Genomic DNA, 10,791 nt, shown 5'->3' with positions numbered 1-10,791 from the left:
TTTTTATAAGAAATGATGCAGAAGATGACACAAGCCAATTGACAACTAGGAAGCTGTCATCCTGGACTAGAGAACCATTGTAGAAGAGAAAAAACAAAACAAAGAAAATCAATCTATTCACATGAATAAAGTTAGATGACATTGTATTAATTAATATTAATTTAAAATTAAGAAATATGGCTTTTAAGTTCAGAGTAAATATTTTTAATTTAATTATTAATTATATATTAAATTAATTAATTATCTTTTAAAATTATAAGTTAATCTTAAAGTCTTTAATTAAAAATAATGTTTAATTTTGACGAGAAATGGCGCAGAAGATGACACAAGCCAATTTCACAACTAGGAAGCTGTTATCTTGGACTTATGCATTATAGTGGAAGGGAAAAAACAAAATAAAGCAAACTCAATTTATTCCTCTGAATAGAGTTGATGAAATTGTATTAATTAATATTAGAGTGACGTAGGCTTATTGAATAAATTTTTATTAATATGGATGTCAACTTCCCATCCTATCATATCCGCATTATTTTTTTTTATAAATTTTAAATTCAAATTATATAAATTTTTAAATTTTTAAATTTTTAAAATATTATAAACTATATCTTAATTTTTAAATTTTTCAACCCAAATATTATAAAACCCTGTGAACAAAATTTTAAAAAATTAAAACTTAAATTCTAAATTCTAAAATTTAAACTCTAAATCATAAGCCCTAAGCTCTAAACACTAAACCCTTAAATCGTAAACCCTCCATTTATAATTTATAATTTAGAGTTTAAAAGAAGAGTTTTTTGATTAATCATTTACTATTAATAGTTTAAATAATGAAAAGAATTTTATATACTTAAAAAAAATGTAAGAGAGAGAAATACTAACATGGATGATGACAAAAACATTATCTTCATATGTACATAATTAGGAAAATCAATTTGATAAACCTATTTTTATAAAAAAATATCATTACATTTAATATTAATTTAAAACTATATGTTTGAAAATTAATAATTATGGTTTTTAAGTTTTAAATAATTATTTTAATTTAATCATTAATTATATACTAAATTAATTACATTAAGTTATTTGCATCCATTCGAATAACTTACCGGATTTTAAAAAATTAGAGAGAGAAAACGTAATGATGGCTGGGCCGGCCCTGGGGGTTCTACTTTTGAAATAAGATTTGCTTCCCACAAAACCCCATCATAGATATAATTAAAGGATAATATGAATAGAGTTACGCAATTATGGCATGAATTGAAACCTATATAGTTGGTAGTCGTTCAAAATCCATTTATACAAGTTTCAAACTTCAGTTTCTATCTCAATGCATAATCTCCTTCTCTTGTTGGCTCCTTTCCTTCTATTCGTCCTTAGCATCAAACTAGTCTTGTCTAAGAGATCAGTTAGAGGACTACCACCTTCTCCATGGAAGCTCCCAATTATTGGAAACCTCCACCAGCTTGGCTTGCTAGCCCATCAATCCCTTCACAAGCTCTCAATGAAGCATGGCCCTCTCATGTTTCTTAAACTTGGTCAAGTTCCAACATTAGTGGTTTCATCTTCTGAAATGGCAAGGGAGATCATGAAGACTCATGATCTTGTCTTTGCAAGCAGGCCTGTTCTGAAAGCTTCTCACACAGTTCTTTATGGGAACAATGACTTGGCCTTGGCACCCTATGGTGAGTATTGGAGGCAGCTTTGTTGAGGATCGTGACGCCGGCGAGCCTCCGTTCACGTGCTCTGCTGGAATGAAAGGTGAAGCTCCTGTGACGACGATGATGATGTTCAGTGAAGAAGGTGAGAAGAAAAAAAAGAACAGGTTCACAGTCAACACAGGTCAAGAGAAAGAAAAGTTTTTAATGGCTTACTTTACTCACCAATGAGCTATCAGCCTTTTATATTAATAGCAGTCAAACTAAACCAAAACATTATAACACTACTAACTATCTAATTGGCTAACACAAGTCTTTAAAACCCATCTGATTGGCCAGCATCCTTAACATGATACTATATTATAAAGTTAGTCAAAATAAAAATCAAAAGACTTCCCGCTTCTCCTGAGCAACCATGCTCAGCCATTCCTTCTCCCCATGCTGCGCATTCTTCATCCAGCTGCCACCATGCTTCAGTTCAGAGCACCACGACTCTCTGCACGACTTGTATGATGAATGTACTGCTCTGGGCTTCAATCACAGTTCCACCTCAGCTCCAACACCCCCCTTTGATTGAAGCTCTCTAATTCCCAGTTGAGCCCGCAACCTTCTGTGCTTCTCCGAGGGTAATGGTTTGGTTAGAATGTCGGCTAATTGATCCCCTGTACTACAATGTCGAAGTATGATAGTTCCATCAGTAACTAGACTGCGAATAAAATGGAACCTCACATCTATGTGTTTGGTTCGCCCATGATAAGTTGGATTTCTTGCAACGGCTATAGCAGATTGATTATCACACCACAACACTGAAGAGCCTTCAATTGATCTTCCACAATCTCCCAGTATCCTTCTCAGCCAAACCAGTTGGCATGCTGCTGATGTAGCTGCTATATACTCAGCCTCAGTTGAGGAGAGAGCCACAACGTCCTGCTTCTTCGATGACCAAGTGACTGAGCATGATCCAATCCTGCACAACATTCCTGAGGTGCTCTTCCTGTCACAATGTGAACCTCCCCAATCACTATCTGTGAAACCCTCAAGAGTCCCTTTGCTTTCATTTGAGTAGAATAACCCCAACGACTGTGTTCCTGCAAGGTACTTCAAGACTCTCTTCGCTGCATTGAGATGCACTTCACTTGGCCTGCTCATAAATCTTGATAGGAAGTTAACGGCATAACAAATATCAGGTCTAGAATGCACAATGTAAAGCAATTTTCCAATGAGACTTCTGTACAATGTACTATCAGTCAATTCTTCTTCATTTCCTTCTGAGAATTTCTCATTTACACCCATCGGTGTCTCCACATGTTTGCAGTGCTTCATATTCATTTGTGACAGAAGATCTTCAATGTACCTCTTTTGTAAGATAAGGATTCCTTCACATGATTGATATATTTCCAATCCTAAAAACAATTTGATCTCACCAAGATCACACATATCAAATGCATCCACCATCTCTCTTTTGAATTGTTTGATCATACTTTGTGATGCACTGGTATATACCATATCGTCCACATAGATGCTGATCAGAATACAATTTCCTTCTTCATCCTCTTTCTTATAGAGTGTATGCTCAGTATCATTTTTCATGTAGCCATGCTGCTTAAAATGTGTGTCAATCTTGCTGTACCATGCTCTCGGTGCTTGCTTAAGCCCGTAGAGAGCCTTCTTCAGACGATACACCTTGTGCTCATCACCACTGACTTCATATCCTTCGGGTTGAGACACATAAACTTCCTCTGAGATCTCCCCATTGAGAAAAGCTGATCGAACATCAAAATGATATACAGGTTGGTGTGTCTGAGCAGCGACAGCTAGTATAATTCTTATAGTTTCAATCCTGGCTACAGGTGCGAAGACCTCATCGTAATCCAGACCATGTTGCTGAACATAACCCTTTGCAACTAGCCTCGCCTTGTGCTTCTGGACCTCTCCATCTACACCAAGTTTGGTCTTGTATACCCACTTAAGTCCCACAGCCTTCTTCCCAAACGGTAGCTCAGTCAATTCCCAAGTATCATTGCTTTGAATTGCTGCTACCTCGGCATCCATTGCCTCTTTCCATTCTTTATGACCTTTTGCTTCTTGATACACCTGTGGATCATTCACAAGAAGAGCAAAGGAGCATGAATTATATACCTCTGCTAACGATCTTGTCCTCCTTGGTGGTGACTCATCACTTGTTGCTTCTGGTGAGCATAAGTCACTCCCACCATTGCCATTGTTTGAAGAACTTCCATACCCGTTAGCTGTCTCTTCTGTTGCATTGTTCTTGTTCACCTTTTCATCTTCACCAATTTCACTCATTGTGACTACTGACCTGCTCCCATCTTCATTCCACTTCCACCTTGAATTTTCGTGAAAGATCACGTCTCTACTCACAATCACCTTGGAGTTCAATGGATCATATAATCTATAGGCCTTAGAATCTGAGCAATATCCCAATAGTATACACTTGAGTGACTTAGCATCTAACTTCCTGAGCTTCTGTGAAGGAATGAGTGTATACACAACACTTCCAAATACCCTGAGGTGACTCACATCGGGTTTGACTCCATACCACAATTCGAATGGTGTTCTTCCCTCTAGAGCTTGTGTAGGTGACCTGTTAATCAGATAGACTGCAGTTGTTGTTGCCTCGGCCCAGAATTCAGTTGAAAGATCACTATCTCTAAGTAAACACCGAGCCATCTCCACAATGGTTCTGTTCTTCCGCTCCACAACACCATTTTGTTGTGGAGTATAGGGTGCTGAGAGTTCTCTCCTGATACCTGCATCTTCACAGTATCTTGTGAATGCCTGAGAAGTGAACTCCCCCCCACGGTCACTCCTGAGTGTCTTCAATCTCTTTCCGGTCTCCCTCTCAGTCATAAGATGAAACTTCTTAAAGAAATCAAAGGCCTCGCATTTGTTCTTCAAGAAATAGACCCAACTCTTCCTGCTGTGATCATCAACAAACAGAAGAAAGTAATTCTTACCTCCTAATGATGGCACACTCATTGGACCACAGATGTCCATATGCACTAACTCAAGACAGCATCGAACTCTTCTGAGCTTTATTTTTGGAAAAGGACTCCTTGCATGCTTACACATTGCACACTCCTCACACTGAGTCACACTGCACAACCTTGGTAGCCCAAGAACATTTCCAGTGCGTGCAAGTGTCTCGAGACTCCTATAATTCAGATGGCCGAGCCTTCGATGCCACAGCTCCGAAGTTGCATGCTTGCTAACCGCTAAATTCAGCCTCTCCACTACTGTGAGATCAATAGGAAACATGTTGTTGTTCATTCTTGGTACCTCTACAATCATTTCTCCTGTGTTATCATCGCTTATAACACACTTGTTCTTTTGAAAAATTACTGAGTATCCCTTGGTGAGAAGTTGTCCGACGCTGAGAAGATTATGGGCCAGGCCGGAGACCAACTGCACTCCCTGAAGTTGTTTTGCTTCTCTACCCTTCATGTCAATAGCAACCGTGCCGATCCCAAGTACCTCCATCTCCTTGTCATCACCAAGACGAACTGAGATTTTCTGGGATTCGTCCAGACTCGTGAACATGCTTCTCTGGCCAGTCATGTGGTTAGAACACCCTGAATCCACTAACCACACCGAGTTTGAGGCTGGAACTTCATCAGTACTCACTTTGAATACATTCATAACCTCTTTTTCTTCAGCGACCAGAGATGCACCCTTCTCTGTGGACTTGATTCTCTCCCGGCACTCCGCCTTCACATGTCCAAATTTTTTACAGTAAAAACACTGGATGTGGGCCTTGGAATTGGAATCACTTCCTTGTCCCCTAGACCCTCTCCCTCTTCCTCTACCTCTGAAGAATCCTCTTCCTCGTCCACGACCTGAGCTCCACCCACTCGGAGTGCTTGAGCTTCCCCTTTCCTTGGACTGAGGCACAGAGTTTTCACTCTTCACGTACAGTGCTTTCTCACTGACTTTCCCTGCCGATCTGTTAACCCTGTACTCATGAGCCTGGAGAGATCCACAAAGCTCGTCAAGAGTGAGTGTCGACAGATCTCTGGACTCCTCCATCGCAACAGCCACATAATCAAACTTTGGTGCCAGACTACGCAAGACCTTGGATACTACCTCCGCCTCCGAGAGCTTGTGCCCGAGACCCCTCACTTGGTTCACTATCGCGACAACCCTTGCCCAATAGCTCTGAACACTTTCTCCATCCTCCATCTGCAGGGTCTCGAAGCTTTGACGGAGTGCTTGCTTCCGTATGGTCACCATAGTTGAGGAGCCCTGAGCTTGCTTCTTGATGGTCTCCCACGCATCATGAGCTGTCTCAGCCTCAGCTATCCTGTCAAGGACCAGCCCGTCCACCGCCTGTTGAATGAGACACCTTGCCTTCGCATCTCTCTTCTTACTCTCCTTCTCCTTCGCTTCATCCTCACCTTTTGGCATTCCATTCTCAACTAAATCCCGAGCTCCACGAGACCCGAAAGACCGTCTTCATTCTCAAGCTCCATCTCCCATACTCTTCACCCTTGAAGACTGGGACGCAGTGCTGCGTGAGGCTCACGGGGGCTTCGCTCATCATGACCACCTTCGGGCTCTGATACCACTTTGTTGAGGATCGTGACGCCGGCGAGCCTCCGTTCACGTGCTCTGCTGGAATGAAAGGTGAAGCTCCTGTGACGACGATGATGATGTTCAGTGAAGAAGGTGAGAAGAAAAAGAAACGAGTTCACGATCAACACGAGGTCAAGAGAAAGAAAAAGTTTTTTTAATGGCTTACTTTACTCACCAATGAGCTATCGACCCTTTTTATATTAATAGCGAGTCAAACTAAACCAAAAACATTATAACACTACTAACTATCTAATTGGCTAACACAAGTCTTTAAAACCCATCTGATTGGCGAGCATCCTTAACATGATACTATATTATAAAGTTAGTCAAAAATAAAAATCAAAAAGACTTCCCGCTTCTCACGAGCAACCATGCTCGACCCATTCCTTCTTCCCATGCTCGCGCATTCTTCATCCAGCTGCCACCATGCTTCGATTCGAGCACCACGACTCTCCGCACGACTTGTATGATGAATGTACTGCTCTGGGCTTCAATCACAGTTCCACCTCAGCTCCAACAGATGAGAAAGATATGTGTGACTCATCTCCTCAGCATGAGAAGGGTGCACTCATTTCAGGCTGCAAGGGAAAAGGAGGTCGCTCATTTGATGGATAAGATTGTTTCTCATGTTTCTTCTCATCCATTAAAGGCATTGAACATGAGTCGAGTGTTGTTTTGCTTCACTAACGACATGCTTTGCAGAGCCATATTGGGTGAGTTCTCCAGAGATCAAGAAGGTAGGAATGAGATATTTTTGGAAATGATAGAGGAAAACATGATTTTATTTAGTGGCTTTAATTTGGAGGATTACTTTCCTTCACTTGGATGGTTAACTTCATTGCTTGGATTTGATGAGAGGGCTAAAAGAAATTTCAGAAGGTGGGATGGTGTTCTGAGTCAGATGATTGAGGAACATAAGAACAAAGAGGATGGAAATCTCAAAGATGATGACTTTGTGGATGTCTTACTCTCACTCAAGAAAGATCCTGACCTTGATTTTAGTCTTAATGATGAGCACATCAAAGCTCTCCTAGTGGTATGTCGTCTTCTTAAATTTACAACAATTTTTTTCCAAAAATATTGTTAATATAAAAACAAAAATTTCTTCTAATATATTGTCTTTGACAAGATATGCACATGCTTTACTGTTAGATTTGTATTTAACCTTCATTGCCCATTTATGTATAGTATTTAACATTAGTTAATTGTATATCATGGTGTTTGATAGCATTTAATGATGTAGTCGCATAGTAACTAATAGTAAACTCTTCATATCATGCACCCCTGCATATGGCAGCCGCAATATATATCTTGATCTAATGGCTCTGACAAAATCTCCTTAATTTTAAAAAACTAAGTATCCTAAAAACATATAATATATATATTTATGATAATAAATTTGTAATTATTATATTTAGAAATATTTGTTTGATTAAAAGTTACAAAATCTTCTAGCTAGTATGTACACTTTGAAAGAAAAACTGATCATAATTTTATTAATTATTATTTATTATAATCTTAAATCTTAGTTTATGCAAATGTTTCAATTATTTTAAGATTAGAAATTTTCTTAGATTTAGCTTAGCGATAAATAATATTGGATAAGATGAAGACCGCACTATTTTGTACTTTAAATGGTCTTGAGTGTTTCTTAAATCATTTTAACAATATTTTGAAATCTGATCCGGGAATATGAGTTGGGAAGGCTTCTGGGTCATGGGTTAATAGGCGGGCCGGTCAAACCAGTCATAAATATAATATATATTTTTATAAATATATATATATATATATAATTATAAATTCCTACAAATTAAAAAAGAAACTATAATACAAAATTTCAACAAACAAATAGTTTTTTCTTATATTTTATAAATATTAATTTAAGACCCTAAATAAAATCCAACTCATAATAATCTAATATAATTTTGAAATACAAACTCATAAAATACAACATTTATAAGTAAAATTGTAACACAACAAGCTTTTAAGTTTCACAATACAATTTAATAAATAAAACTTAAGAATTAGACATTGAGTTTTGATTTTGAAGCAAATTTTATCATAACCTTTTATACTTACATATTTATTATTTAAAGTTTTAAATTTAAACATTTAATAATATAACTGGGTTAATCCAATTCGGCCAGGCCGGATTGACCGATTCACTAGATACTCGGCCGGGTCAACACTTTACCCCAGATTTTTATATGACCTGACCCGATTGCTTGGCGGGTTCGTTCGTCCGATTGAACCATGTTGAATTAGCCTGATCAACCTGGGTTTCAAAACATTGTATTTTACTACCTTTTAAATGTCATTTTGGACATATGTTTTTTAACATTAAATTGCTTTTCAATAATTAAACAAACATGGGTCATAAAATTATATTTATTTCCTAGGAAAAATAGTACATAATAACCCTACAAATCATTGTTAAATTTAGTGATGAGGTATTTAATCATGAGTTAAACAAACATGAATATTTTCTTTTTTGAACAGGATATGTTTTCAGCAGGAATAGATACATCATATATAGTGCTTGAATGGGGTATGGCAGAGCTTCTTGGGAACCCAAATGTAATGAAAAAGCTACAAGATGAAATTAATGGCTTAGCAAGTGGGAAATCAATGGTTAATGAAGATGATTTAAGTAAGATGTGCTACCTAAAAGCTGTAGTCAAAGAGATTCTTAGACTTCATCCTCCAGCTCCGTTACTTCTTCCAAGAGAATCCATAGGTAGTTGCCAAATTGAAGGCTACAAAATACCAGATAAATGCAGGGTTTTTATTAATTATTGGGCCATTGCAAGAGATCCTAAAGTATGGGATATGCCTGACAACTTTATACCAGAGAGGTTTGTGAATAATACTATAGATTTTAAGGGACAAGACTTTGAATACATTCCTTTTGGTTCAGGTAGGAGAATATGCCCTGGAATAGGGTTTTCAATCCCCCTCGTAGAACTTGCGTTAGCAAATCTTGTCTTTAAATTTGAGTGGAAATTGCCGGATGATCATGTTGGTGAAGTGGACATGACTGAAGCACCTGGACTAACAACTAAAATGATTAAAAACTTATGTCTTGTTCCTAAGCCTTGTTTCTGATTATGTTATATATATATATATATATGGTTTTGATAAACCTATGTTGTATATGTTTGAATAATATGTGAAACTCTTAATGATGATGGTTGGTTTGTTATATTGTATCTAATATTAATTAAATAAGGATTTTTGTTAATTTTTTTTTTTGGGTATAATTTTTTATACTATATAAATTAATTTATAAAATATCAAGCCCAAATATTAAATTTTTATAAATATTTTTCTTAAAAATATATTTTTTAAATTATTAGTATTAATTTGTAAAAAATTTGATATTTTTAAAAAATAAAAACATAAAAATAAAAAAATAAAGGTGTTAAAAATTAAAAGGAGAGAGAGAGAGAGAGAGAGAGAGAGAGAGGAGAGAAGAGAAATGGTTTCATATAGTGAGAGGAAGAGATTTGAAAACGTTTCTAAAAAAAGTTGAAAACATAAAAATGTTGTTTTTAGTTTTTCTGGAAACATGAGGATTGTTGTCAAAATTTTTGAAAAAAAAAAGGTGCTAAACATGTCTTTTCAATTCAATTAACTACATCAAAAGGGGTTAAACAATTCAACTTTGATAATATATATACTTCATTTTTTAATTCATATAATGGTTTACTTTTATAATGTATAATTAATTTTTTATAAATTTAGTAATTTTGCCACAATCATAAAATCTTCTATTAAGTCAATAGCCAATTTAAAGTTTCAGAGGTAATCATCCATGATGTATATTGAGCAAGGTTGTCAAATTTAGCCCGGGCATTAACAAGGTAACATTCAAGAATCAAGAGTCAAGGGTTCAATTGGGGTCGAACCGGAGTTGAATCGGGGCCAATAACAAATTATTTAAAAATATATTATAATATTTAATAATTAAAAAAATATAATATAATCTGCATTTTAATAAATAAAAAAGCATAATTACTTAATTTGATATTTAAAATTTTAATTTTATATATAATAATTATAAAAGATATAATATAATCTCTATTTTAATAAATAAAAAAACATAATTAATTAATTTGATATTTAAATTTTTAACTTTAATAAATACAAATGTTAATTGCCAAATATCCCTTGAAAGTTTTATTTATGTACATTTTTCCCTCTCTAATTTTGGTATCCCAAAAAACCCCTCATTTTCCCTCCACTTATTTTTAAACCCTTCAAGTCGTTAAAGTGCCTAAACGGAATCGGTTGGGAATTTTTTTGACAACAATGACCTTCATCTACTAGCGTAATCTTTTTCTTTTCTACTGCCCTTTATCTACTTGTAAGAAAGGTCCTTCTTCTAAACGGAGTCGTGGTTGTCCTCTTTTGGCCTGTTTGCTCGTTCCATTCAGAATCCGTGAGATCTCGGGTTGGGTTGGCAGATCCGATCTAGAGATCGGAGTCATGGCGGAGACACCTAGATCTGCCAGCAATAGTGTGGGAGTTTGATGGAAGTGCA

The 10,791-nt window shown here is 36.4% G+C and overlaps 1 protein-coding gene across 1 annotated transcript; it reads left to right on the top strand.

Moving 5' to 3' along the window:
• The first annotated feature begins 1,285 nt into the window (after window positions 1-1,285).
• LOC120276046 (cytochrome P450 71A9-like) lies at window positions 1,286-9,353 on the top strand. Its single transcript, XM_039282789.1, has 6 exons — window positions 1,286-1,695; window positions 2,499-2,640; window positions 2,722-2,826; window positions 6,251-6,341; window positions 6,749-7,284; window positions 8,748-9,353. Exons 1-6 carry the CDS (start codon window positions 1,328-1,330, stop codon window positions 9,351-9,353), a joined length of 1,848 nt encoding a protein of 615 aa, XP_039138723.1. The 5' UTR covers window positions 1,286-1,327.
• The last annotated feature ends 1,438 nt before the right edge of the window (window positions 9,354-10,791 follow it).

The sequence above is a fragment of the Dioscorea cayenensis genome, chromosome 14 (genome assembly GCF_009730915.1).
Source record: "Dioscorea cayenensis subsp. rotundata cultivar TDr96_F1 chromosome 14, TDr96_F1_v2_PseudoChromosome.rev07_lg8_w22 25.fasta, whole genome shotgun sequence".
Classification (NCBI taxonomy): Eukaryota; Viridiplantae; Streptophyta; class Magnoliopsida; order Dioscoreales; family Dioscoreaceae; genus Dioscorea; species Dioscorea cayenensis.
The sequence above is the reverse complement of the archived record's forward strand: the minus strand, read 5'-3'. Positions and strand labels throughout refer to the sequence as shown.

Excerpts from the sequence above, each read along its gene's own strand:
- LOC120276046 (XM_039282789.1), top strand. The coding sequence starts at position 1,328 with ATGCATAATCTCCTTCTCTTGTTGGCTCCTTTCCTTCTATTCGTCCTT. Across the intron at positions 2,641-2,721 it reads TCCTGCACAACATTCCTGAG|AATAACCCCAACGACTGTGT; the intron begins GTGCTCTTCCTG and ends TCATTTGAGTAG. Across the intron at positions 2,827-6,250 it reads ATCTTGATAGGAAGTTAACG|GATCGTGACGCCGGCGAGCC; the intron begins GCATAACAAATA and ends CACTTTGTTGAG.